The sequence below is a fragment of the Bos taurus genome, chromosome 26, assembly GCF_002263795.3.
Source record: "Bos taurus isolate L1 Dominette 01449 registration number 42190680 breed Hereford chromosome 26, ARS-UCD2.0, whole genome shotgun sequence".
NCBI lineage: Eukaryota > Metazoa > Chordata > Mammalia > Artiodactyla > Bovidae > Bos > Bos taurus.
In genome coordinates this window covers 51,935,108-51,963,071 of record NC_037353.1, presented here as the reverse complement: position 1 = coordinate 51,963,071, position 27,964 = coordinate 51,935,108, and the positions used below count along the sequence as shown (strand labels likewise).

Genomic DNA, 27,964 nt, shown 5'->3' with positions numbered 1-27,964 from the left:
GGAAGATTAAGGAGGACGGCATCACATCAAGAACGAGAGGGGAAACGCTACAGGTCCTCAGTGACCAAGACAACGCTGAATGAGAAGATTACCAAGGATTTTATGCTGATAAACCAGACAACTTGGATGCAATGAAAAAAGTCACTGAGAAACATATCTATCAAAATTGACACAAGAAGAAATCGAGACTCTGAGTCATCCTGTATCTGTCAGTTAGAATCAAAGGTGTTTTCTAGATCAAGCCTTCACCTCACGTCATCACATGTTCAGCCAGCAAAAGAGGTTAAGTCGAGTGACTGAGTGATGGCCCCCCGGGGGTCTGGGACAGGTCTGGGGCGGGGCAGGGGGCAGACCCTGGGGAGAGGGGCAACACAGCCAGGCAGGAGGAGGGCACCGCTCACGGGACCCCTGACCCCACTGCAGGCAGGCAGTCATGGGCTCTCCAGGCCTGCTGTGAGCAGGGTGGGGGGGCCTCCGCGGAGTGGGGGACCCTAGGGGGTGGGGGGACCTGAGGGCAGGTGTGGGGGACCCCGAGGGGAGGGAGGCTGCCTGAGGGCAGGTGCAGGTGCCTACACCGTGCTCTGCCCACGATCGACCGATGGACACGGAGCCGCGTGCCTAGCACCACCTTCTCCTTTAATGCAGCTCGGACCCCCTCGGGCTCAGAGCGTGTGGATGGAAGGATGGAGACACAGGCCCTCAGGCTCTGCGCCAGGGGGCTCCCTGGGAGGGCGCGAGCCACGTCTTCCAGGTGAGAAGACGCCGCCAGTAGTGTCTGTAAAGGTGTTCAAATTCTTAATACTTTGGGTTAAAAAATATATTCTGAGGCCGGGACACAGCCGGCCTGAGCGACAGGCTCCTGGGCAGGGCAGCACACTGGTGGTTTCTGTTCAAGGCCGACCTCAGTCTCAGCTTCAGTACTTCATCGTGCAGCCTCCGGGCCTCAGGACAGAGAGGTACTCAGGTCAGCCTGGACGCAGAGGCACGGTGGGGGCGGAGCCCGTGCCCTGGGCCTGGAGCCGCTCCCGCCCCCCAAGGGGAGGGCCCCACTCCCTGCAAGCCTCAGCCCCCTGTGCTGGGGGTCTCCCTTTCCCTCCGCCCCCACCCCGCAAGCCTGCCCCCTCTGCTGGGGGTCTCCGTTCTACTCCCCCACCCCCACCCCACAAGCCTGCCCCCTCTGCTGGGGGTCTCCCTTCCACTCCCCTGCCCCCACCCCACAAGCCTGCCCCTCTGCTGGGGTCTCCGTTCCACTCCCCTGCCCCCACCCCACAAGCCTGCCCCTCTGCTGGGGGTCTCCCTTCCACTCCCCCACCCCCACCCCGCAAGCCTGCCCCCTCTGCTGGGAGTCTCCCTTCCCTCCCCCGCCCCCCGCCCCCACCCCGCAAGCCTGCCCCCTCAGCTGGGGGTCTCCCTTCCACTCCCCTGCCCCCACCCCACAAGCCTGCCCCTCTGCTGGGGGTCTCCGTTCCACTCCCCCGCCTCCACTCCACAAGCCTGCCCCCTCTGCTGGGGGTCTCCCCTCACCCCCCCACCCCGCGTGCCTCAGCCCCCTGTGCTGGGGGTCTCCCTTCCCCCCGCCCCCTGCCCCGCATAGGCTGGACCAGGAAATGGTGAGATGGAGAATGAGGTAGCCAGGGGGTCAGCGTCAGAGCAGCCCCCTCCTGTCAGAGGGCCGGCGTGGATCGTGCAGGGGTCTCCCTTCTGTCCCACCTCCCACACTCCCTTACCTCCCCCAGACCCCTCTCCCAGGACACGGGTTACATCTGCCCCCGGGGCCTGTGTTTTCAGGCTCAGGGAGATCCCTGGGCTCCTCCATTCAGGACCCGCTGCTTCCGCTTCCTTCCTGCCCTCCCAAATCCCAGGGTCAGAGCCTGTGTGTGTGGCTCCCTCCAGGTTTCAATGGACAGTCACCATCTCCGCGTCCCGGGCGGCCTTCCCGACGTCCTCGAGGGGTGCCAGCCCCCTGAACCTGCTCCTCCGCGCGTGCAGCTGCTGGGTCTGTGGCTTCAGCGTCTCCTCCAGAATCTGCCCTCGGAGACCACTGCGGGGACAGGGTGCGGCGAGACGGAGCTGTTCGCTCGCCCACCCTGGAGCAACTTCTGTCCCCCTGGCCGGGAGGGGCCGCTCCCCCTGCCTCGGGCGCCCACCCACAGGGGACAGGCCGCCTCCCGCGCCCCCTCCTGCTGGACCTGCTCTGCTTTAAAGCCTCAGGTTCGTGGGAGACGTTACACACCGAGGACACTGCATCAGCGCCTGGTGAAGCAGGGGGTGTCTGTTTCCGGTGGGAACGCGCGGTTTTAATAATCCCTCAGAGAGGAACAGAGCGCGGCCTCAGGGGTGACGCTGGACGGGTCTGCTCAGCGAGGCCCGGGGCCGCGTCCCCCACAGGACGTCGGGAGTGAGATGGGGAGGGTGGTAGACCCTGGGGCACACCCCTGCCGGGGCCCTGAGAACCCCCCTAGCACAGTGGCTGCCTGAGTCCTCAGGACAGACCCCATGGCGAGGGGCCTGACTGCCCTCATCTCACACCCCAGCTCCTGGGAAGTCCTGCCCACGGGGCGGGGTGTCTGTGCACAGATATGGCCGGCTGGGCTTGCTAAGGGGCCACGGGGGCGACGTGGGATCCCAGATTTGCAAGCACCCCCCACCAACTCCTCAGCTGCAGGTCAGACCCCCCCATATGGCTGCCTTAACCCACTGATGGACCCGTGACACTTTCCCAATTTCCAGGATGATGGAGGAACGAGCCCTCTGCCATCCACAGGTCACAGCACAACCACCTTCCTCCAGGGCCCTCGGACCAGAGCTGCTGCCCGTGGAGGGGGCCGGGGCCTCCGGGGTCGGGGCGGGCGGAAGGGGCGTGTCTAGGAGGATGGACTCGCGCCGGTTGCCGCGGAGGCTGCCGACCTCGTCTCCTGACGTGCTTACAGCGGCTTCTCTTTGCTTTGTGTCGCTTTTCCAGGCGAATTCTTCGGTGTCTTCTTGTTCTCTCTCGGGTCCGTGGCAAAGGCAATCTTTGCTGCCCCCTGGAAGACGCAGCAAGAGCCTTTCTGGAAAACAGCCGCTGATGCCAAGTCAGCTGCCAGGCACAGCACGCTCGCGCCCCTCACGCTGGGGTCCCAACCCTCGGCCGGCGCGGGGTGTGGGGGGGCGAGGCTACAGCGCAGGACGTGGGCCTGGCCCGGGCGTGGGCACCACACACCTGACCGTGTTCCGTCACTAAGTCAAGCTAACGTGCGGGCTCACGCCTGACTCAGTGTGGGGAAAGCCGAAGAAGGCCTGCAGTCAGAAAACCTGAATTACAGACTCATCGGCTTGGATCAAGGACACGACAAACCGGCAGACAGACTTTGAAAATACGCCAGAAGCAGCAGAGCCAGCTCTTCTGACAGAGACGGACCCCTGTGGCTCCACGTGAGCTCACGGCCCCCCACACGTGTGCAGGTACAGCTGGGGCTTAGGGGTGTCCCCTGACTAGCCTCCTGCCACCCGATCCAAGGCCGGTGAGCCCCGACTGCTCTCAGGGACCCCACAAGCTCCAGACGGTGATCGTCCGGCATCTCCAGCAGGACATCTTCTCCGCCCTCCCCGGAAGCAGGCACGACAGGTTCTTCTGGGCGGAGGGGCCCTGTGCACGGGCCAAGGAGGGCAGGATAAAGGCTGCGTGGTTCTCTAAGGATTCACGGACTGCTTAGGCCTTCCCTGGTGGGACAGCAGATAGGCGTCCACCAGCCAGTGCAGGGGACACGGGTTTGATCCCTGGTCCAGGGGGAGTCCACATGCCACAGGGCAACTGAGCCCGTGTGCCACACGTGCTGAAAGGCCAGAGAGCCACCGCTCCTGAAGCCTGACACCCAGAGCCCAAGCTCTGCAACAAGAGAAACCGCCGCAGCGAGAAGCTCGGACGCCAGTGGAGAGTGGCTCCAGCTCACGGCAACTAGAGGAAGCCTGCACCCAGCAACCGAGACCCAGTGCGGCCAAAAATTAAATAAAACAAGAAAAGAATTCACAGACCACTGACGTTTATCTTGAAAACAACAAATTCCTTCAAACGTCTAGGTTAGGGCATTACCCAAAGTGTGTGTGAACAGCACTCTGAATGCTAGAGAATCAGCTCTGGGGCCTGGGGACATCTGCCCTGGATTTCTGACTACTGGGGCCTGGTGTGTTTCATCTGAGTTTGCTCGTCCGCCTCCCCACAGTGGCCATCCTCTGTCCTGCCTGATTCCTGTTCCCTGTCTACTGGGTTTTCTGTTCCGGAACTTTCTTTTCTCTCCTCCTCATGCTGGCCACACCTGGATGCCTGGGTGGAACTCTCCTGTGTGTGCCCTGACCTCCTTGGCTCCCACGTGGACGCCCAGTGCTCTGGGCTCTGTGCAGACCCTGTGCTCCTGGAGGTGCCCAGCCCCCTGCTGTTGGGGTGTGTTCTTGCTGCTCTGCTGGGGTGACCCGTGCCCCCACTCCAGCCATCCTGCAGCAGTTATCCTCCTGGCGGGACCTGGAAGATTTCTGCCGTCAGGGCTACAAGCTGGGGGCTCTGCAGCCCTGTAACCGGGACGCGAGTGGCAACACGGCAGAGCCGTCGCCCGGCGCTGCCTGCAGCTGCCTCGCCCCCCACTGGAGCCCCAGCCCAGGGAGCTTAGACTTGTGCATCTGAAGTGTGCGAGTGTGTCTGTGTGTGTGAAGTGTGCGAGTGTGTGTGTGTGTTGGGGGGCACAGCTGCTGCAGAGATTATGTGTGTGTGTGAAGTGTGCGAGTGTGTGTGTGTGTGTTGGGGGGCACAGCTGCTGCAGAGATTGTGTGTGTGTGTGAAGTGTGCGAGTGTGTGTGTTGGGGGGCACAGCTGCTGCAGAGATTGTGTGTGTGTGTGAAACGTGCAAGTGTGTCTATGTGTGAAGTGTATGAGTGCATGTGTGTGAGTCAGGGTGCACAGCTGCTGCAGAGACTGTGTGAGTGTGTCTGTGTAAAGTGTGCAAATGTGTCTGTGTGCGAAGTGTGCGAGTGTGTCCACATATGTGTAGGGGCACATGGCTGCTGCAGGGACTGGGTGAGTCTCAGATGGGAGAAGGCTGGGTGGGGTGCCGGGGCGGCGGGGGGGGTCATGCAGGGCTAATCTGCCAGGTCACCTCTAAGTGGGTCACCAGGCCGGCCGCCTGCGTCACCATCTCCAGCCCAGCAGCACCTGCTTGACCTCAGAAGGAGCCTAAGGCTGGGAGAGGCTGGGGAGTGGGGGGAGCAGGAGCCCGCAAGCTTCTCCTCTCCCCTCCACTCCCCATCCCCCCATCCCCCTACCCTCACTGGGACAGCTGCCACAGACGCAGCAGAATCGGAATTGGAACCTCCTGCCTGGGGGGTGGGGTGCTGCACACACAGCGCCATGTGTCAGGCCCTCCTGCTGTGGCCCCCAAGCAAGCGCCAGGTCCAATGGGCATTTCTTACACACAGACACCTGCTTTTACCTTTAAGACGTGAAGGGTGTGATTCCGGCTGCACCCCTAGCCCTGTGTTGCTGTTACCAGAGCACAGTGCGTGGACTCTAAGGTCACTGACAAAGCCGCTGGATTCAGAGCATCATGAAAAACGAGGATACCACAACTTTCGAAAAAGTGGGTGGTGAGTCACGAGGCTCGGGCCCCTGCCTGGACCAGAGGAAGCTTCCTGACCGGTGCAGGGGGTGGACAGGACGTCGGCGACCCCTGCAGAGCCCACAGGCAGGCTGTGGGAGGCCAGGCGCCCCCGTGTCCCTGTGGGCCAGTCCAGCCCAGCCCCTCCGCCAAGCTCACAGGGATGGGGGATGCGGTGGACGGAGCCCCAGCTCTGCCTACGTTCGCCCCTGCAGATGACTCTGAGGGCCACTAATGCGCTCCCCACCTACAGGCCCGCCACACGACTGCTTTTACTTCTCTGAGACAGGCCCCCGGAAGGCTCCCAAGAATTTAGTGTCTTTAACTCTCCCAGACGTGCTCCTGGAAGTGGACGGCCTGCAGCCGGCCCTCCGCGGCCCGGTCTCTCTAGGCTGCCCGCTGAGCGTGCCGGCCGCTGTTCACAGCTGGAGCACTGAGACGCGGGCGTCTCCTTTGGGTTTTCTGCCACCCGGGCGTTGCCTGCGACCTGCCTGTCCTGCCCTCTGCCTATCTGTCTACTGCACTCTTTAAAAAATCTATTTGTGGTTTCTCTTTATATATTAGATATTAACCTTTCGTTACAAACACATGTCACAATCTCCCCGTCCTTTGACTTTATTTTAGACCATGAAAAACACTGCTGCTTGTACTTTCCTAGTTTTAGTTTCAGTGTTGTTACATTTAACTCAGGAGGCAAAGTGCTACTCCAGATTTATAGACACTCTTCAGTTCCTATGCTATGAACCCTAGTAACGGAGTGACGAGAAGCCGTATTTCTCCGTAAAATACAAAATATACAGAATGGGACAAGCTTCTTCTTGCACAGCATCATGGAAGTCATTTCCAGCTGGAGGGAAGCATGCAAAAAGGCAGCGAGCACTGCAACACATGCCAGGAGTGCGCAAATACCATGCCCTGGGTCATGGCTGCCCCGTGGCGGCAGCGACTCAGTGGCCGTGGTTGGATGGACAGAGAAGCAGATGCCCATCCACACACACGGAACATCACTCAGCCCCAAAGAGGAAGGGATTTCAACACAGGCCACGATGCCCACAAGCCTTGAGGACGCGATGCTCAGTGAAATGACCGTCATGGCGCACACGCAGGGTGCCCTCACTCACGGGGGTCCCAGGAGTCAGACACAGACAGAGAGTGGGGAGGGGCAGGGACTGGGGAGCCAGTGCTGCACGGGGACAGAGCTGCAGTCTGGGAAGACGGGAAGGCCCTGCAGATGGACGAGGTGGCGCCTGTAGAGTGCCGGGACTGCGCTAAGTGCCCCTGAACTGCGCGCTTAACCACACAGTCCAGACGGCACGTGGTCTGTTACGGGCACTCAGGCACAAGTGACTCGTGGCAACTCCCCATCCGATGGCCACCAAGGCCACGACGACGCTTAAACCCAGGCCCAAGGGGGGTCCTGGTCTCTAGGGGTCACCTTGACGATCCCCTCTGTGCTCTGGGTAGGAGGAGGAGCCCTCATCACCATGAAGAGGCTGCGGGGGGCCAGGGGGCAGGGGGTGCAGGTGGAGGGAAATGGGCCTCCTGGGCCCTGGGGGAGGGGAGGAGGTCTGCTGCCCGTCTCGTGGCCCGTGGCCTGGACTGCAGACCGGAGTCCAGCCTGGGGGCCCTGAGCCCAGGATCTCGGGCCCTTCCGCTGCCAGATCAGCACCCAGGCGGGCCTACTGCCTGCAGAAGGGAGCAGGGGAAGCCAAGGGACTCCAGAGGGACAACAGGCCAGCGCGTCCTGCATGGCTGGCCCAGGCGGTCTGCTGGGGCAGGGTGCCCGCACAGTTTGGCCAGCAGCTGCCTGGAGCCGGGAGCCTGTGCAGGTCGAGGGGTATGGTGACCAACCCCACCCCCGCTCTGAAGACACACCTGGGGGGCTGGGCCCTGGGCAGAGCGCATGGGCTGTAGGGGGGCCCTGGGGCCCTGGGCAGGGGCAGAGTGACTTCATTACTGGGGTCTCACATACAGGGGTGCGGAGCTGCAGACACAAGGCTGCCCTGAGCAGAGCCGGTGATGAGGCCTGGACGCCAGGACAGAGCTGCTTGGGGAGCACAACAGAGGACCGGCCAGGCCTCGGGATGGCCCGTGGGAGGGACCGGGTGGGGTGGGGGGCGAGGACAGCCCTCACTGGGCCTGGGAATGAGGAGGCCGGTGGGGGGTTCCCAGGACGGCACAGCCCCCCAGAGGACGCTGCAGAGGAGTGACTCCCCCTCTGGGAGGACCCAGGCCTGAGCTGCAGGCAGGTGAGGGATGAGCTTCGGGGAAGTGGTCTGAGCGCCCACAGGGAGCTCCTGGGAAGCCGGGCAGCGGGGCTGCAGGGGTGCTGCCGGCGGAGCCCGGGACAGGGTGGACGAGCTGGTGGTCTCTGTTTTCTGCGTGAGGTCACCGCTGGCAGAGGGACAGGACCGCCAGCTGACGGGCTTTGCAAGGCAGGCCGCCTTCACGCGGGTTCCTGGACGCGGCCCGGCCCCCTCCCCACCGCCTACCCGGCTCCGGGGCTCCTCCGCGGACGCCCCCTCCCCACCACTTCCCTCCCCTCTGCGGGGGCACCCCTTCCCCCCCAAATACCGGGTTCCTCCGAGGGGTCGTCCCCTTCCCCACCCACCACGTACCTCTGCGGGCGCCCCCTCCCCTACGCGGGCGCCCCCTCCCTGCCCCCCACGTACCGGGTTCCTCCGCGGGGGCGGGGCTGGCAGGCTCCCGGGCTCCTCCTGCCTTCTCCTCATCACCTGGGTACTCTCCCTCCACTCTTGCAGCAATCGCTTGTCTCTGGGGGGGGTGCCGGGGGGCGGGCAGCAGAACGTGAGCGCTGTGGGTAAAGCGGCCCTCAACTCACCAGCGTTTCTACGGTCACTTCTAGAGCTTCACACAGAAGCGTTTCTACGGTCACTTCTAGAGCTTCACACAAAAGCCCCTCACTCCGGGGCCCCCCTCAGAGGGCAGATGCCGGCCGGACACCCAGGCCTCCTGGGCAGCGCTTGGCGCCTCTGAGTCTGTCTGGACCTCCTGGTGGGGACCAGCCCGACCCTGGCCAGCCCCTGCCCGCTGAGGCACCAGAGCCCTTTCCAGGAGGGCCCAGCTGGGGCCGCCAGCTCCAAAGCCAAGGCCTCAGGCATTTACGGGTCTGCACGCGGCGGAGGGGGGATGCCTGAGTCTCACCAGGAGCCTGAGCCCCGTCTCTGCCGCCCGGTGCCCGCGGCTAGGCTGTTGGCAGCGCATAACCTGCTGCACCACAAACCCCAGACGATGCCCAGGGCTTGCTGCCTCTGCGGTGCCAGGCACTGCGCCCAGGAGGTCCCCAGCTAGCCCAGCTCCACCCGGGCCGCAGCCGTGGCGCTGAGATGGCCGGGCCGGGGGCTTCACACGCCGGGCTCCGGCTCTGGGCACCGGCTCTCAAGCCCAGGCAGCCACTCGCCTGTTTGAACCAGGTCCTGACTCTTCTGGCGAACCCTTCTGGCCCCCAGACCTGGCTCTCCGTCTCCTCTCCGGGCAGAGCCCTCCGCTGTGGGCCCAGAAGCTGCTGCCCTCCCAGACTCCCCAGATCTTTCCCGTGGTCCGGGCCCCTGCTGGGAGGTGCTAGATCCCCTCCGTCCTCAGGGTCACGGTGCTGGCCCTTCTGGGCTCCTGGCCTCCACCCCTCAAGGCCTCTGTCTTGGGCTCCAGCCTGAGGGAGGCACCGGCTCTGGTGCTCCAAACAGAGCACTTCGCCCCCTGCAGCTCCCCCCACCTCCCTGCCCCGCCTCCCAGGAGCTCCCTATGGGTGCTCAGACCCCTTTCCTGCAGCTCAGTCACCCCTCACTCCTCCTGCAGCTCAGGCCTGGGTCCTCCGAGCGGGTGTCACTGCCCCACACCCTCTTCTGCAGGCACTGGCCTGCTCATTCCCAGGCCCAGTGCGAGGCTGGCTATCCTCGCACCGCCTCCCATGCCTCCTGGGAGGGCCAGGTGCCCTCTTTGCACCTGCACAGAGCCCTCCTCACCTGTGGGGCTGCCCACCCCAGGCCCCAAGCCGCTGCCCACAGGAAGCTGTGACTCTGCAACTGCAGGCGCCTCTGTCACCTCTCTGTGACATCTCTCAGGGGTCTCTGTCGCCTCTCAGGAAATGGGCTGCAAGGGACCTACTCCTTCAGAGGCACAGACCGAGGTTCTGGGGAACCGCAGGAGCACAGATAGGCGGGGGCCATGTGGAGGCTGGGCCACTGGAGAGGCCCCACGCTGGGCCTGGAGGCACTGACTGGTCTCAGGCCCACGGCAGAGAACCAGGAGGGAGCTGCCACCTGCCCTCTGACTCCAGAGCTGCTTGGAGAGGGCGGGTGGCGCCCTGGGCCCCTCGGAGCCCAACCTTCGTCTGCCCTGCCTCTGGGCCCCAGGCCGGGCGCCCAGCTGAGCCGGAGGAGGCAAAGGTGCTCGGGAGGGGCGGTGGGCAGCCGCCCCTGCAGACCTGCCTGGATGGGGAGGGGGCGGGGGACACCTGGAGGGGCACAGTGGGGGTGCGGCAAGTTCCACGAGGCACGCAGGTGGACAGACACCCGGGGGAGCCCAGGCCACACCGCCTCGCTCAGCCGCACCATCAGTCACGAGTGCAGGGCCCCAGGGCGGGCACGCCGTGTTCCCTGCCTGGGTCTGAGTGCCTGGCAGCACCGGCCTTTCCCTGAAGGCGATGGAACCCCACTAGAAAAGCACATGTGGGACGGGACCAGCATGCGGGCCCATCTGAACATTTGCTCTGAGGGTCCTGAGAGAAGACACTCAGGTGGGCTGATTCCAGAAGGTTTATTCAGACAATTTACAAGGCAGGGGAGGGACCGCGGGGGCAGAGCAGGCCCTGCTAGGAGATGAGGCTGTGCCCACCGCAGCCTTGGGGAGGGGGAGCGGACAGACCCTGCCCTCTCTCTCCCTCGCCCCGCTGACCTCCTACCAGACCCCCCACCAGCCAAACCCAACCAGAGGGTGGGCGCACCCGGGCATGCTGCCAGCCAAACCCAACCAGAGGTGGGCACCCGGGCATGCTGCCAGCCAAACCCAACCAGAGGGTGGGCACCCGGGCATGCTGCCAGCCAAACCCAACCAGAGGGTGGGCACCCGGGCATGCTGCCAGCCAAACCCAACCAGAGGGTGGGCACCCGGGCATGCTGCCAGCCAAACCCAACCAGAGGTGGGCGCCCGGGCATGCTGCCAGCCAAACCCAACCAGAGGGTGGGCGCCCGGGCATGCTGCCAGCCAAACCCAACCAGAGGTGGGCGCCCGGGCATGCTGCCAGCCAAACCCAACCAGAGGGTGGGCACCCGGGCATGCTGCCAGCCAAACCCAACCAGAGGTGGGCACCCGGGCATGCTGCCAGCCAAACCCAACCAGAGGGTGGGCACCCGGGCATGCTGCCAGCCAAACCCAACCAGAGGTGGGCACCCGGGCATGCTGCCAGCCAAACCCAACCAGAGGGTGGGCACCCGGGCATGCTGCCAGCCAAACCCAACCAGAGGTGGGCGCCCGGGCACGCTGCCAGCCAAACCCAACCAGAGGGTGGGCACCCGGGCATGCTGGAGGCAGTCTGTCTGTGCTAGGCGGTCTCTGGGGGCCCAGGGTGCAGGGGAGACGGGCAGTCGGCGGGGCTGGAGGGCAGAGGGTGGACAGTGAGGACGGGACCAAGGTGACCCCACACGAGGCCGACTGAGTCAGCCCGGACCCCCGGGTAGGGGCAGGATGAGCCCACGGACAGCACGCTGCTCTAAGCAGCTTTCCTTAGAGCCGGTGACAGACAGGAGACAGACTCGGGGAGGAGCAGGGGGAGGATAAGGAAGCAGAGGGGGACACAGGCCAGGGGTGGACGAGGGGCTGCGCCCAGCCATGGGGCACAGCACGGAGGCTTCCAGCAAAGCCAAGACCCCGGACGCCCCCGACCCCGACCCCGGACGCCCCACGCGACCCCAGGGGGCTCCCTCACCCCAGGCACCCCCTTGACCCTGGCGTCCCCCCCCACTTCACCTCGACCCGGGCACACTCCTCCACAACCTCACCTCTTGCTCTGCTCCTGAGCCTGCCTCTCCCGCAGTTCCTGGAGGGCCAGGCCCCTGCTCTTCCCTAGCTGGCTGGTGCGGACCAGGGCCTGCCGGGTGGAGTCCAGCTCGGGCAGCACGCCCTGGAAAGAGGGTATCTTCATCCTACGATGACACGAGGTCGTTAGCCGAGCGCGTCATGCAGCCTGAGTCGGCCCCTGGGCACGAGCGAGGAGCCACGGGCAGCTGCCTGTGGAAGTCCCAACGGTCACGGTTGGTGGGCAGGGCCTCCACCCCCTCCCCAGGCCAGGTCACGACTGGACGACACCTGGGACCAGGTGAGACTGTGCTGCTGCGGCAAAAGGTGGGCATGGACCTAGATGAACTGGGTCATCGGGGCCTCTGCTGGGGAGCCCTGTGCTGTGAGCCCAGGGCCACGGCCAGGCAGTGACCCTCCCCACGGCGATGACCCTCCAACGATGCTTTCCTTTGAGAAAGTCTCAAACCTATACAACGGCTGAAGCGACAGTGCAGTGAGCACGTGCCCCCTTTTCTCGTGGATCTAAGCTCTTCTGTTTTCCAACAGTGACCAGCCTTGTCACCTCAGATGGGCCCGTCTCACAGCCTCGCCACAGACTTTCACCACAGACTCGTCCACACAGTCCATGGGGCCGCAGGCGAGTGACCGCGGACCACGTCCTGTGCCCTGGATGTGACGTCACCGCCCGTGCCCACGTATGAGCTGTGTTCGCCAGTGTTACTGGGTGACATTCTCTCTGTACACACACACATCCACACACGTGTGCACACCATGAACACACACACCACACGTGCACACACACACCATGCACACACACACACACCATGCACACTCACACCATGTGCACACACACACCCATGCACACTCACACCACACGTGCACACACATGCACACGTACACACCATGCGCACACACACACACCACGCGCACACACACACCATGCACACGCACATGGCGTAAGTTTTTCTCTCCTGTGACCTCTTGCTCTGAGCCTGTTTCCCTCGCTGCCCCCGTCTGGGTAACTTGAACACTAAACTGGGGCTGGCACCTGCCATGTCTCAGGAGGGCGACGTGGACACATGTCCCCCTGACATCGTAACAGGGCCTCACAGGATACCGTGACGACCTGCGGGGACTGCGTCCAGCCTCGCCTCCCGCCTTCACCTGCAGAGGGGCCTCGGGCGGGGGAGCGGCTTCCCTCTGGAGCTCAGCGCGGCCCTGAGGCTGGGGGGCAGCTCCGCTGGCAGCAGCTGGTTCCCCAGCGCCCCTGCCTGCTCGTTCTCCACGATCTCCTGCCGCAGCTTCCAGAACCGCCGGATCTCCTCCTCGCTCGGCCAGTCCTCCGGGGGCTCGGTGGATCTCCTGGGCTCGTGCGGGTCTAGTGTTTCAACAGGTGGGAAAAAGTCTGCCTTTTCTGTTACCATGCTTCCCTTTGGCTCCTGAGAACGAATGGTTTCTTTGTTAGGCACGTGCTCTTCGGATAACTCCAACAGGGGCTGTGGCAGATCCCTTACGGTCATCTTTTTAACTGGGGAAACGGACAGCGAACAAAAGGCCATTTTAGTAGGTTGCACTTCCACGCCCGAGACACAGCCTGGAGCCCTCTCCCTGCACAGAGAGGGCTGGGGGGCTCCCTGTGTAGAGTGGGCTGGGGCGGTCCCTGTGCCCCAGGCCCTCACACTGCACATAAGTCCATATAAATGAAGACATCTTCCCCATCTAGACCTTCTAGTATCTGCTTCTAATTGATGCTCAGCCCACACACTTGTCATTTTTTATTGCAACACTTTTGCTGACTTTAGACACTTTGATCTCTAGGAAACTCAAGTGAGAAAACTGGCCCCAAACATATTCATCCTGAGGTGCACCACAGCCCTCATTGGGTGTTAGGGCCACAGCACCCTGCAGACGGGGGTCATCTGGCCTCACATGGCCTCTGGCGGGGCAGGACCCGATGTGCTGACTGACAGACAGACAGGAGGCCCAGGCCTGCCCCAGGCTCACCCACCAAGCCCAGTCTCAGCCTGCAGCACACGCCCCAGACCCAGTGGCCCCTGGCGTTCTTCAACACATTGAGACAGCTTAGTCCATCCAAGTTACCTTCTGGTACAAGGCGAATTCATCTTCAGCTTTTCGGCCTAATTGATTTACCATTTTCTACCCTTTTCCCCAGTCGATCATGTATCTATTATGTTAGAACCCACACAGCCCTCTTTGTAAAAATACAAATAAAAAATACAATGGGACCGAAAGATAATGAGTTTTAACTATACAATAAAATGTTAAATTCTGAACAATACGTTCAGCGTCAGTGGTCACAACTTTGTTTCTTGAAGCGGAGGCCGCTCTCCGTGTTCGGGGGAGACTGGAATGTGGGCGGGTGGGCACCTGGACTCACAGGTCAGCATGGCGGCACCTGCCCTTCGGAACCGGGCCAGGGCTCCTCCCCGGGAACCCAAGGGTGCACGAGGGGCGCACTGTGGCCACAGCAGGTGCGGCTCGTGTGAGCCCGGGACGGCCTGGTCCCGACCACTACATGCTGGGGGTTGCTGCGTTTCTTTTTAAAGAAAAACAGTTTTCAAAATGGGCAAAGACATGCTTTAAAAAGTATTAAGAAGTGACGAGAAATGAGCCTATGTGTCCAATTTGCTTGTGGACAATTGACTCAGCATCGGACACAAACTGGACCCGGCCCAACACCAAACAGAGGAGGAGAGGTCCCGGCAGAGGCAGTCCTTCGAGTCAAGCAGGAGGGCCAATGGCAACACCGCAGACGGATGCTGACTGTCACCCCACGTGGCGGGAAAGCAACTAACTCGGGACAACGCAGACCACTGTTCCGCCTGGTCGTTTGGTGTGTTTTTAAGTGACTCCTGGGGTGGTCACCTCGTGGGGGCTTGCAGGTGAGGACAGCTTTGTTTGAACCACCCCAGTGGGCTTTTACCCAAACCCACCCTCAACAAGCTCAGTGACAGGCACCGAGGGTGCAAACCCATGCACTCGGAACCAGGAAGACACGCGGCTCTGAGAGAGCACGGAGGTCTGTGCGAGTCTGGCAGGGGATGTGCCAGGCGCCTTCACCCCGTGTGACTCCCTGGGGCCCCGGTGTCACAGAGCACTGGCACCAGCGCGTCCTAACAGTCACGCCACCCACCTCGAGGGGAGCCGTCGTGGGGGGCCTCGTGGTCGGCCGCGCAGATCTGCAGGAAGGTCAGGATGGCCACCAGCCCCCTCTGCACCACAAGGGGCGGCGGGAACTCCAGGGGGCAGTGCCGCAGACTCAGGGCCTTCAGGGTGGTCACGCTCCCTGCGGGAGAGCAGAGCCGTCAGCACCGCCAGCCGGCGGAACCGGCCCGTCAGGCAGCCCGGCCCCCAACATGCCCCAGGATCTGGGGCGAAAGGTCATAACAGATGTCTGAGATCTGCTTCTGAAAAAAAAATAATCTCTGCAGAGGAGAGGGGTTCTGCGGATGAAGACCATGGTGGTGATAAAATTAAATACGGAAATGGAAACGGCAACCGCAGCGCTCTGGTGAAAACCAAAATACAAAGATCTGTCACGTGCTATCTCAAAGACCTATTTTCAACAACAACAACAAAAACTCGGGTCATTCAGAAAAGGAGGAGCAGGAGGAGAACGGGCCGTACACTCAGGAAACACACAGTCGGCAGAGGCTGTCTTCCAGTTGGTCCAGGTGCCGGATTTAGCACACAGAAACTTCAAAACAGTCATTTTACATGTGTTCAAATGAATGAAACAACAAAAACAACCACCCGTGTTTAAATGATTAACGGAAAACGTAGTGAAATGACTCAGCAAATGTCAACACAAAGTACAAACTACACAAGAGAAGCAAGTGGAAGCTCTGGAGCTGAGAATCACGAAGACTGAGATGAAAATCTATGGGAGGGACTCAGCAGCAGGCACGAGATGGAGCAGAAACAGTAAGCGAACCTGAAGATGGAGGAGCAGAAAGTCTCCATCCGAAGATCACAGACGGGGAAAGGGTTAAAACCAGAGCGGAACCTCCAGAGCCTGTGGAACAGCGGCAGGTGTGCAAACGTGTGTAAGGAGAGCAAAGACACAGAAAGGAGCAGAAGAGTTACCCAAGGAGACCGCGGCCAAAAAGCCCCCGGAGGCGACGACAGACATTAATCTACACTCCCAAGATGCTCAAAGGGATTCACACTGAGGACATCTCGGTGCAATTTCTGGAAGACCAAGAAAATAACCTTGGAAACAAGTCATTATGTAAAGGAACCAGCCACAAGGTCTGGTTTTTCCAGTAGTCATGTCTGCATGTGAGAATTGGACCATAAAGAAGGCTCAGAACCAAAGAACTGATGCTGTCAAACTGTGGTGCTGAAGAAGACTCCTGAGAGTCCCTTGGACTGCAAGGAGATCCAACCAGTCCATCCTAAAGGAGATCAGTCCTGGGTGTTCATTGGAAGGACTGATGCTGAAGCTGAGGCACCAATACTTTGGCCACTGGATGCAAAGAACTGACTCATTGGAAAAGACTGATGCTGAGAATGATTGAGGGAAGGAGGAGAAGAGGGTGACAGAGGATGAAATGGTTGGATGGCATCACCAACTCAATGGACTTGAGTTTGAGCAAGCTCCGGGAGATAGTGAAGGACAGGGAAGCCTGGCATGCTGCAGTCCATGGGGTTGCAAAGAGTCGGACATGACTGACCGACTGAACAACACAAGGTCGCTGGCTGAGTTCTTGCCAAGAGCAATGGTGGCAGAAGACACTGAGCATCAGGCTCCAGGTGCTGGAGAAAACCTGCTGATCAAGCATCTGAGTCCATCCAACTGTCCTTCAAGACCCCAGATGAAAGGAAGGCCTTCCGGAATGGACTCACATAGAAACAGAGACCATCAACTGGCCTGCAACAATTTAAAACCTGAATTGGTCATTATCTGCCCCTCCCAGCCCCACCCCACCCACAACCTCAAGTGCAGGTGAGAACCACTGAGCAGAACGGATGAGCTTAACAGTCAACTGAACACAGCAGAAGACAGGACCGATGGACACAAAGGTGGGCCAACAGAGAGTCCATCACGGTGGAGCACAGAGCGGGAGACAGGAGCTGGGAAAGGGGCGCTCAAGGCATCTGAGACAGAAGCACACGTAACCGTCAGGAGCCGGATGCGAGGGAAAGGCATGCGGGGGACACGATGCCCAGAGAAACAACGGCGGCCCCAGAACCCCCCAAATCTGACGAGAGGCATCGACAAGCAGAGCCAAGCAGCGCAGTGAGCCCCGAGCAACGTGAATACAAAGAAAACCACACCCAGACACACCACAGACAAACTGCCGAAAGTCAAATGAAAAAAGAAAAATCTTAGAGCAGCCAGAGGAAAAAAAATGTGACCTCTATTATCAAAACGCTTGACTTCTGAACAGGTGATGGAATCCACATAACAACACAGATGTCTCCGAAGTACTCAGTCCCCACAGTCTGGCTTCCCACACGCTCAGCTAAAACATCCTTCAACAACGAAGGAAAAATAAAGACGACCTTTTAGAAAACCTGGGGTGGCAGAGGATGAGGTGGTTGGACGGCATCACTGACTCCAAGGACACGAATCTGAGCAAACTCCAGGAGATAGTGGAGGACAGAGGAGCCTGGTGTGCTGCAGCCCACGGGGTCACGAAGAGCTGGACACGATGTAGTGACCGAACAGTAACAATAATCCTTTGCCATAAGACTCAGTGTAACACAAAAGAAGATCTTCCCGCCAACAAAGTTGCCCCATTTGGAAGACGAAACTTCAAGAAGAAGTGAAGAGCAGCAGAGGGTGACCATGTGAGGAACGTAAATAAGACAGAGTGCCCACTGGGTGCAGCCCACACCTGGGGGCAAAACGCACGAAGGCACAGCACACGAGGCTGGCAGGAGGCGTGGAGCCCAGGCAGGAGGTGCCCAGGAGCCCAGGCAGGAGGCGCCCGGGGCCCGGGAGCCCGGGCAGGAGGCACGGAGCCCGGGCAGGAGGCGCCCAGGAGCCCAGGCAGGAGGCGCGGAGCCCAGGCAGGAGGCTCCCAGGGCCCGGGAGCCCGGGCAGGAGGCACAGAGCCCAGGCAGGAGGGACCCAGGAGCCCAGGCAGGAGGCGCGGAGCCCAGGCAGGAGGCTCCCAGGGCCCGGGAGCCCGGGCAGGAGGCACGGAGCCCAGGCAGGAGGTGCCCAGGAGCCCAGGCAGGAGGCACGGAGCCCAGGCAGGAGGGGCGTGGAGCCCAGGCAGGAGGCGCCCAGGAGCCCAGGCAGGAGGCACCCAGGAGCCCAGGCAGGAGGCACGGAGCCCAGGCAGGAGGTGCCCAGGAGCCCAGGCAGGAGGGGCATGGAGCCCAGGCAGGAGGGGCCCAGGAGCCCAGGCAGCAGGCACCCAGGAGCCCAGGCAGGAGGCACGGAGCCCAGGCAGGAGGCGCCTGGGAGCCCAGGCAGGAGGCACAGAGCCCAGGCAGGAGGCGCGGAGCCCAGGCAGGAGGCGCCCGGGGCCCGGGAGCCCGGGCAGGAGGTGTGGAGCCCGGGCAGGAGGTGCCCGGAAGCCCGGGCAGGAGGCACGGGGCCCGGGAGCCCGGGCAGGAGGCACGGAGCCCAGGCAGGAGGTGCCCGGCAGGAGGGCGTACCAGGAGACACCCGGGACCCCAGGCAGGTGGAAGAACCCTTCACATGGAAAGTGAACAGAGATGAACACACTCCAGGCATCCACGCCCACATGGATAAACCTCCAGGACGCCGTGCTGAGCCCCAGATGCCAGGTCACCAAGCATACACACGGGACGAGACAAACGCAGAAGCTTAGCAGGAGTCTGAAAGGAAGGCCCTTTAAACATGTACTGGGCAGGGGTGGTGAGTGGGAAAGATCTCAAGGCAAGCAAAGACGGTGAACAGAGACCCTGCTGGCCGAGGGGAGGGGCAGCTGGACCGGGAGGGTGCCTAGGCCCACAGAGCCCCGGTGCCGCCCTCCCTGAGCACCGCAGGGCCCTTCGTCCCCAGTGCTCACACATGTGTGCACAGGCAGGACGTCAGCGTGGCAGTGGCAGCCCTGTGAGCCCCGTCGTCTTGGCGCCCAGAGGGATAGAGCAGAGGGCGTCGGCTGCGTCCCCCAGGCGGGGGCAGGCCTGTGTGTCCACTGCGCATTCTGGTGGCTGCAGAAGGCTGCACTTTAACCCATCTTTCATTTCATTGTTTGTTAACACTTACCCAGCTCCACAGGTAACATTCTGATGGGATTTCTTTCTAAAAGCAAAGTTTTCAAATGCCTTCAAAACAAGACAAAAAATATATAATTTAGCAAGCAGGAAGTCGAATGAGCATCACATTTCTTCACCTGTCTTGTCTCTGCGGGGTGGCATCCACGCACATGTGCACACGTTCCCCCCACGCTCTTCTCCGACAGCCAGCAGCCTTGCCGCCTGGCAGCTGGTCGGGCTCAGCCTCAGCGCTGCGGCCGCTGGGACCAGGCAGCTCTTTGTGAGGCCCATCCCCTGCTCAGAGGGTAGGGGCATCCCGGTCTCACCCCACCCCTCCCCAAGCGTGACAACCTCAGGATCTCCAGATGCTGCCAAACACCTGCTCACCCCATCACATACACTGCTGGACACTTTAAATCTCTCCCTGCTAGCGGCTCACACAGCCACGACACAGACAGGGAGAACGTTAACACTGGTGTTGTTTTGATTAGGCTTTTTGGAAAGTTTAAGGCTTTTAATAAGCCCATAATTACTTAAAATTTCTAATGAACATGTTTTGGGCTCTTCATTCAGCATGCTGATCTAATTTTAATGACATAACGGGTTATAAACCACAGGCAAAATTATATCTTAGACAACATTCAGCAGCTGGCTTTCAGTGGCAAAATCAAAGAATTCTCGAGTTTGAGGCCGTGTATTTGTTTCAGAAGGAAGAGCAGGGCTTACAAGAAGCAGTGCTGGTTTATTTTTACTCTCTGAGGAGCGCCGAGTGCCACTGCTAAGTCAGCGGTGGGCCAAGAGCACGAAACTGGTCTCAACAGGCCAAGGGGCCTGTGATGAGCGGAGCTTCCGAAAACCACCCCGACAGACGCTCGGGGACGCTGAGGCCACCGGCCACACTGGCGGGGGACCGAGAGAAAGTGCAGTGGGCAGAGTTGCTTGTCACACTGCTCCAGGCCCAGGGGCACGACCCCTGGCAGACCCAGGAGCTCGGGGAGATGGCCTGGGTGCCCCGCCCTGGGTGCCCACCCTAGGTGCCCAAGATGCCCGCTGCCAACAGCAGGGACCTGCTTCCTGTGCAGCTGCAGCAGGCCCGGGCGACTCGTGGGGGCCTTTCTCTCCTGTTACACGCAACGCAACACTCACTTCTGTGAAATACTTTTAAAACCAGTTTGCAACTGTCCAGGCGACTGAAGGGCCTTCTGCAGCCCCTGCTCTGCGTTTCATGGGGGCTGCGATGACTCCTATAGGAAGGAGGTCACCCTCGGACCCCCCTCTCCCTCCCACACCCTCCATCCGACCTGAATGCCATTGGCTGTCCCGCGTGGACAGCTGCAGGGCCTCCGGACTGCCGCTCCCTGCAAACCTCTGTGACTTCTGTCTCTTCCGTGATGAAATTCAAACTAGCAATTGTCCTACAAGCTCAGCGACTCCCTTTCCGGGCACCGCCTGCCGCCTCCCCTCCTCTGCTCTGTCCCCAGGGACAGGCCCACCTCAGCGCCCTTGCAGTTGGCGTCCCCTCTGCCACGGACACACTGACACTGCAGGAGGGTCTGAAGTTCACATCATGAGGTTTCCTAAAGGTCGAGAGCCGGCACAGAAGCACTGGGCCTGGGGCCAAGGCGCCTGAGAGAAGCATGTGTCTCTGGGGGGCTCAGGGGGGCAGGCAGTCTGGCCTTGGTTCTAGAAGGGGGACGCCTGGCATCTTGGTAGCAGGCACTCAGCAGGACAGTGCAGAGCATGCTCCAGGGCTTCCGGTTTTCCCCAGGTGGGAAGAGTGTCTCGTTGTCTACCGGGAGCCAGTGCAGTCACACACGGGCCCTCGAGAGCGAAGCCGCTGGTCTGCATGCATCAGAAGTATTAGTATTTCTGACGGGAGGCAGAGATGGAACCTGCTTGTGGGGAAAGCTGCGTGCACCATCCGGCAGAGGCACTGTGGCGCCGGCGTGTTCCGAGGCACTAAGTGTCCTAAGTGATAATCATGTACGTGCTTTGGGGCTTCCCTCGCTTAGCTCAGTCGGTAGAGAATCCGCCTGCAATGCAGGAGACCTGGGTTCAATCCCTGGGTCAGGAAGAGCCCCTGGAGAAGGGAACAGCCACCCACTCCAGCATTCTTGCCTGGAGACTCCCATGGACAGAGTAGCCTGGCGGGCTATGGTCCATGGGATCGCAGAGTTGGGCACAGCTCAGCGACTAAACCAACCATGCCACATGTGCTTTGGTACCTGTAGCCGCCACACCTCTCAATGGCCTTGAAGACCCCACTACACGCTTCTGTTCTAAAGTTGAAATTCACGGGAGGAGTGGGGGAGAGCGAGGCAGCCAAAGACAGGCACTTTTAAGAGACGACGACCTCCTCACCTGGCCAGACAAACACGCTACTCACTTGTGACAGCCAATCCCAGAGGGCAGCGCGGTGATCCTGTTGAATCGCAGGTCCAGCCATGAAAGGTTGGGCAGCAGCTGGAAGAAGTCTTTAGGAATCGTGCACAGGGCATTTCGCTGAAGGTGCAATTGCTTCCGCGGGGGAAAGAAGAATGTTTTGTCAGCCGACTAAATTCTAAAACGTGACATATCCTCGAAACATTTCCACTGGTGATAGCAATCACACACGGCGTTAAAAGAAAACCCGAATGTTTCCCCTGAAATCGTTGAAACGCGAAACACCCGCAGCAGAGAGTCGCGGCCTGGGGGCTTCCCTGGTGGTCCGGCGGTTAGGCATCCGCTCTGAACGCAGGGCACGCAGGCTCAGTCCCTGGTGGTGAACCCGGCCACACACAGTGAGCCGGTAACGGTCACGTCAGGAAGTCCGACCTCCGCCCAGTGGACCCTTAGGCCACCACCGTAAGCCAGGCAGGGCAGCACAGCAGGGGAGGAGGAGACACGCGCATGCTGACCGGCGTGCGCCGCGTGCCAGTGAGATGCTGCCGTCAGGGCCGCCAGGTTGAGGGCGACCCAGAAACACCCTCTCCCGCTGCTGCTGTGCGCCCTCTCACGCGTGAAGGTCTCCGTCGCTCAGTCGTGTCCGACTCTGCGACCCCATGGACTGCAGCCCACCAGGCTCCTCTGTCCACGGGATTCTCCAGGCAAGGATACTGGAGTGGGCTGTCATTCCCGTCTCCAGGGGATCTTCCTGAGCCACACATATATGCATCTATACATTTCTATTTACCAGGGCAGCAGAGTGGAGAACTTAAGGACACTTTTCCGGGAAACCCGGGAAACTGGCTCCCTGGGTTCAAATCTCAATTTCGAAAAACCCGTGAGCTGCGTGCCTTGGAGCAGGTTCCTGAGCCCCCCTGTGCTCCGGGTCTGGCCTGTGACGGGGCGCACGCCCATGGAGAATGGGGTTGGGGTAGCGCTGCGGCGCCGTTACAGCCCAGGGCACATGGCAGGCGCTCCTCCACCACCAGGGTCTCGGCTCCCAGCTCTGCCACCAACCCCCTTCCAAGTCTGTCAAGCGCACGGCAGATGCTTGAGACACGCCGGTGAGAAACCACAGACATGCTGAAAACACAATCCCGAGTCAGCTCAGACGCGGCTGCATCACTCCCCTCGGCCAGGGGATCGAGTGGTGACCGGACTCCGGTTGTGGACGCCGTCGCTCCGGGCCCCTCCCGGCCCACCCCCGGGGCAGCTTTAGGCACTCTGTCTCCCAGGCTCAGCACTGAAGCTGTGGGTCCTTGTCAACACCAGAAGAGGAGACGGCAGAGACATGCCACGCCGGCCCCCGCCTCGGCCCCTGGGGCCGGGCTGAGTGCATCACATGAGCCCACCCTGTCTGCAGGTTCCATGAGGCCTCATGAGGACGGGGAGGCTGGGGAGGGGTTTGTGTCCCCTGACTGGAGGCTCTGGAGGGTGTTGCTGTGGCTGCAAAACGCACCCGTGACCACTGACGGGCCACAGCTTGGAGTGGTCACCTCACCTGGGGACTTGTTGCCACGGTGATAAGGTTGACATCTCTGTATTCTGAGGGGCACAAATAAAGTCCCTTCATTCCGACTAAAGAAGGCTTCCTCCTTCTTTTACGTGTGAAGGCACCATGAGTTTCTACACTGTTGGGCTCCTCGTTCAGAACTGAGAGCGTTTGCTTCATTAAAGTGGTGTATTATAGGAAGACACAGTACGCCACTCGTGGAGGGCAGCGCTAAGCAAACAGCAAGACCAGTGCTGGCCTGACAGCAAAAGAAGGGTGTGGAACACAACCAGGGTTAGGACAGCAAGCAGCCACTCAGAGTCTAAGCGCACAGCTGCACGTATGGGGTGGCCAAGAAGTCCCTTCATTTCTTTGCATATGATGGTTCTAGTAGCTCTCGTCTTTAACTTCAGTGGAAACAATTTTGTTCCATTGTGACAGCTGTCGTATCAGTATACACTTTTTAAAAAAACTTATCAAAACTGGTGAATTTTTGTGCAGCCATTTAAATACTGAAGATGGAAGGAAAAACAACATTTTCAGCATCTTATTCACTGAGCACGCGCACACGGAAGTTTTATTATTTCGAGATAGGTAAGAATGAGACTGAAATGCAAAAAAAAGACTTGCGTCATGTATGGAGAAGGTGCTGTGACCGATCAAAAGTGTCAAAAGTGGTTTGTGAAGTTTTATGCTGGAGATTTCTCACTGGACGATGCTCCATGGCTCAGTAGACTACTTAAAGTTGAAAGCCATCAAATTGAGACATTGAGAACAATCAAGCTTACACCACACGGGAGATAGTGGACATACTCAAAATGTTCCAAGCAAGCATTGAAAATCATTTGCACCAGCTGTGATATTTGGGTTCCACTTAAGTTTAGTGAAAAAAACCTTCTGTACCTTATTTCCACATGTGATTCTCTAAACATAACAAAAATGTTCCATTTTTAAAACACCAGGCAAGGAAAAATGGATACTGTACAAAAGTGTGGAACAGAAGAGATCATAAGGCAAGTGAAATGAACCACCACCAACCACACCAAAGGCTGGTCTTCAAGCAAAGGTGAGGTGATGTATGGGGTGGGGTTGGCAGGTCCTCTGAGCTCCTCTGAGCTCCTTCTGGAAAACCACACGATTAGGTCCAACAAGTACTGCTCCCAGTGAGACCAACTGAGGGCAGCACGCCACGAAAAATGTCTGGAATTAGTCAACACAGAAAAAAACCTCCCATCAGGATAATGCAAGACTGAATGTTTCTTTGGTGACCAGGCAGACACTGTTACAGCTTGGCAGGGAAGTTCTGATTCATCCTCCGGATCCAGCGGACGCTGCACTTCCGGATGTTCACTCGTTTCAGTCTTTACAAAATTCTCTTAATGGAAAAATTTCAATTCCTTGGAAGACTGTAAAAGGCACTCGGAACAGTTCTTTGCTCAAAAAGCTAACAAGCTTTGGGAAGATGGAATTATGAAGTTGCCTGGGAAATGGCAGAAGGTAATGGAACAAAATAACGAATACACAGTTCAATAAAGTTGTTGGTGAAAATGAAAACTGTCTTTTACTTTTACTTAAACATCGAAGAAGCTTTTCGGCCAACCTAATAAAAGCACTGAAAACTGTCAGTCAGCAGGCTAACAGTGCAACACGTGGGTGTGTGTCCTGTGTGGACATCACTTTATATGCTGATCATTTAATCCTCCTGAAAAACCATGAAGACAAGGTGAGGTTCAAGGAAGCTCCCTGACTACTGGGCAGTGAGAGAACTGCTGACCCTGGACAGTCTCCGTCAAGCTGGGCAGAGGGAACTCTGTTGTAGAACTCGCCGGAGGAGACAGCCCTGCTGGATCTCAAGTAGGCGAGGGCCCGATCCCATGAAGGCACTGGACCCACGATAGAGTCAAGCACTCGACCTGGGCAGGGCTGTGGGGTGAGAAAGTTTTACTGAAGTTTTTAAGGGGAATTGTGGTTTTTGTTTTTTTAGATTTGTTTTTATATGACCATTTTTTAACTCTTTATTGTTTTTGTTACAACACTGCTTCTGTTTTTTGTTTTGGTTTTTTGTCTGAGAGACATGTGGAATCTTAGCTTCAGACCGGGGATCATACCCACACCCCCTGCACTGGAAGGCAAAGGCTTAAGCACTGGACCACAGGGAAGTCTCTCAGGGGTGATGAGTTTTGATTAAGAGACCAAGCGTGTTTTCAGCAACATTTTCCACCCACCACGGGCTTTTCACTTAAGATGTTTCCGAGGAGAGGACATTAGCGTCTGGCTGGTCCCCTGCTGGAATTTCTCATTTTGCAGTGAGCAGCACATGAAACCCCAAGCTAACCCTCTTCCAATCCACCTCATTCTATAATTTCTAAAAAGAAATCTACAAGTGAGCAAAGTCTTCATTTACATCTACATGGCATGAGTGTAAGAAGCCCGGAGGCTGACCCACTTACTTTGAGGTTGGGGACTTTAAAGATCTCCCCAAAATGGTGAAGACCACTTTGACTCAAGTCTAAAATCGCTGAGGAGGAGAAGATGACCCCCTGGTGAACGTCTCTGGAGGCGGAAGCAGGCTTGCTCCCAGCCTGGCTCTCCCGGTCACCAGCCCCGCAGGGAACCGAGAGGGAACCGCTCCCCTCCATCAGTCCGCCGGGAGGAAGCACTCCTCTGGGGACCACCGCGCATCCTCCTGGGTGTGGAGTCACCTGCAGACAGGGGGCGGGGAGGGGAGACACATCAACAATGGGTACACGGCACAATCACACCTTCCGGCGGCTTGGCAGGCCTGCAATGACTGCGCTAGCTTACAAAAACCTGCGCGTCTAATAAACAGCATCATAAAACGGACTTTGATAAAACAAACTGGGCTGCAAGAAGGTTCAGATTAAACTGCTCCGCTCCTCCCTCTGCACCGCGGAGTTCCAGACTTAACTTTTAACACCTGGAAAATGCAGAGGAGGAATGGCTTCTCGAGGGATGAAACCGAATCAGAACGGTTCTAAATCCACAAGCGGGCATCTCCCTCCCCTGAGTGCGGAGGGGGCCCTGAGCTCGCCCTTTCTTATTTGCAGGTCTGGGTCCTTCCCATCAGCGTTTCGCTCAGCGGGGGTGTTGCCAGCTCACGGGTCTGCTGTGTGTCTGTCCCTCCATTTCAGGGGCGGGGAGTGCGAGGCCCCCGCCCCCTGGGCCCTTTTCTGTGACTCGGGGGAGCGCAAGCTGCAACCTCCGGAAACCTCTGAACCAGGAGAAAGTCTCAGGACCTCGAGCGGGCGGGGCGGGCCGCGCAGGGGCTGGGAGGCCGCGTCCCCACAGCGCGGGCCGCGCTCTGGACCCCACTTCTCATCACCCGGCGCCCCCAGCCTCTCCCGATGGGTCCCTGCCTGGGCAGGGCGGGCCGCGCGGGGGCACGGAGGCGGCGCTCCGGGCCCCGCAAGCGCGCGGTGCCCCAGAGTCTCCAGTGCGCCCCACCACCCATCACCCGGGGCCCCCAGCCTCTCCCGATGGGTCCCCGTGCCGGCCCACAGCCCGTGCTCACCCGCCCGCCGGGGGCGCGGAGGGCCCAGCGGAACAATGGAGGCGGCGGGCGCACGCGGTCGCCATGGAGACGCGGCGGTACGGTACGGAGGCGGAGGGGGTCACGCGGTCTCCAAGGAGACGTCCGGATGTACGGCGGCCCGCGGGCTCCAAACCGCGCGGAGGGCGCTTGGGGTCGGTGCTGCGCCTGCGCGCGGGCGCGGGTCTGGGCGGAAGGATTCTGCCGCTCCAGCCGCCTGCGCCCTTCTCTGCTGGGCGGTCGGTGACACGCACGGAGGTGGAGTGTTCCCGACAATGGGGACAAGGGCGCCGAGGCCCAGAGCGTCCTGCTGAGGGAGGGAAGGGGCCGCGGCGAGCCGCTGATCGCACGCACGAAAAGGCTCGCTTTCCAGGTGGAGCCCCCGGCGTCCAGAGCGTGGACGCCCTCCCTGCTCTTTACCTCCCCGCCTGCAGCAGGCAGACGTCCTTCTTCCTGGGGTCACAGGATGGCGGCCCCGACCGCAGACATCAGCCCGACTCTCAGCTCCCAGGGGGACAAGGGAGCCCCCCCCCCCCCCCCCCCAGGAACGGTCCCTAAGATCCGCCTGGAATGGCTTCGGACACCTAGACCCGTCACCAGGAGGGAAATGAAGCCCATGAGGGTTTGTCTCGGGGCTGGGCCTCCGCCCCTGAGGTCTGCGCGCCTGGTACCTGTGTCCGCCCGGCGCAGGGCCACCGGGGGTGACGTCATTAAGGGAGCTAACCTCTGCAGTCGCGGGGCTGCTCGTAGGGTCTCTAGAAGCTGCCGCCCCTCTGCCTGACGCTGCAGCCTCAAGTGTGCGGAGCAGGTAGTTAGGAAGGGAAGGTGGAGCCGGAGCGGGGACCAGCGAGCCCAAGCTGGAACTCACGAGGAGGGACGCGAAGCCTGGGTGTCCTGCAGAAGTTGGCACCCATGTCAGGAAACTGCACACACTTCTGGCCCAGGAGCTGGAGAAGCAAAAGGATGACTGGAGAGGCGAATCAGCCGCGCACCGGCCTCCCGCCAGGGAGGTGAGCCGGCGGAGGAAGGGCATAGTGTGCGGCCGCAGCCGCACCTGGGCCCCTGCCCTGACGCTCCCAAGTGTCAGAACGGGCCAGCTGCTGCCTCGTGCTCCTGGTTGCTGCTGTTCAGTCATTGAGTCATGTCCGACTCATGCCCCCGTACTACCTCCCGAATCTCATGCCAAGAGCCAAGTTAGGAAACCTGCTGGAAAAGGAATTCTGGAGTAGTTCAGCCCGGCCTGCTGACCCATCACAGAGCTAGCTCAGCACCCGTCAGACGCGAGGAAAGGGCTGACTGGACGCTGAGCAGGCGACCGAAAGCATCAGTACTAGAGCTGTGAAGAGTTTCACATGGGTTTTAACAAAAGATGGCTTTGGGTTTCTGCTGTGGTCATAGCAGGCGAGGTCATTCAGACCAACCCTTCCACGAACACCGGAGTGAGGGAAAATTTCCACGTGCATGCTGTATGTCAATACTAGAGTTTATTCTGTATATTCTTAAAAGAAAATATGGGTGAATTTTGTTCTTAGGCTCAGAAAGGATTTCTGAAACAGTATATAAAAGCAGTAACCATAAAAAAAAATGTTGATAAATTCACTACATTAAAAGTACTCTTGTTTGTCTAAAAGACAC

General features: G+C 59.8%; 1 protein-coding gene across 12 annotated transcripts; it reads right to left on the bottom strand.

Moving 5' to 3' along the window:
- Positions 1-78: 78 nt before the first annotated feature.
- On the bottom strand, positions 79-27,799 carry LRRC27 (leucine rich repeat containing 27). Of its 12 annotated transcripts, none has more exons than XM_059882137.1 (11): positions 27,054-27,774; positions 25,230-25,481; positions 21,250-21,380; positions 18,874-18,932; positions 14,815-14,967; positions 12,825-13,188; positions 11,642-11,785; positions 8,297-8,399; positions 2,929-3,050; positions 1,912-2,041; positions 79-942 (listed from the first exon to the last, which is right to left on the bottom strand). In XM_059882137.1, the coding sequence occupies exons 1-11, from the start codon at positions 27,462-27,464 to the stop codon at positions 796-798; spliced, it is 2,016 nt and encodes a 671-aa protein (XP_059738120.1). In that variant the 5' UTR covers positions 27,465-27,774; the 3' UTR covers positions 79-795. The 12 variants fall into 12 exon arrangements, with proteins under 12 accessions (XP_059738120.1, NP_001422373.1, XP_059738124.1 ...); NM_001435444.1 differs by lacking the exon at positions 27,054-27,774 and adding an exon at positions 26,312-26,392 and having other exon boundaries at positions 2,929-3,026; XM_059882141.1 differs by having other exon boundaries at positions 770-942; positions 2,908-3,050; positions 8,297-8,439; positions 27,054-27,783.
- Between the last annotated feature and the right edge of the window lie 165 nt (positions 27,800-27,964).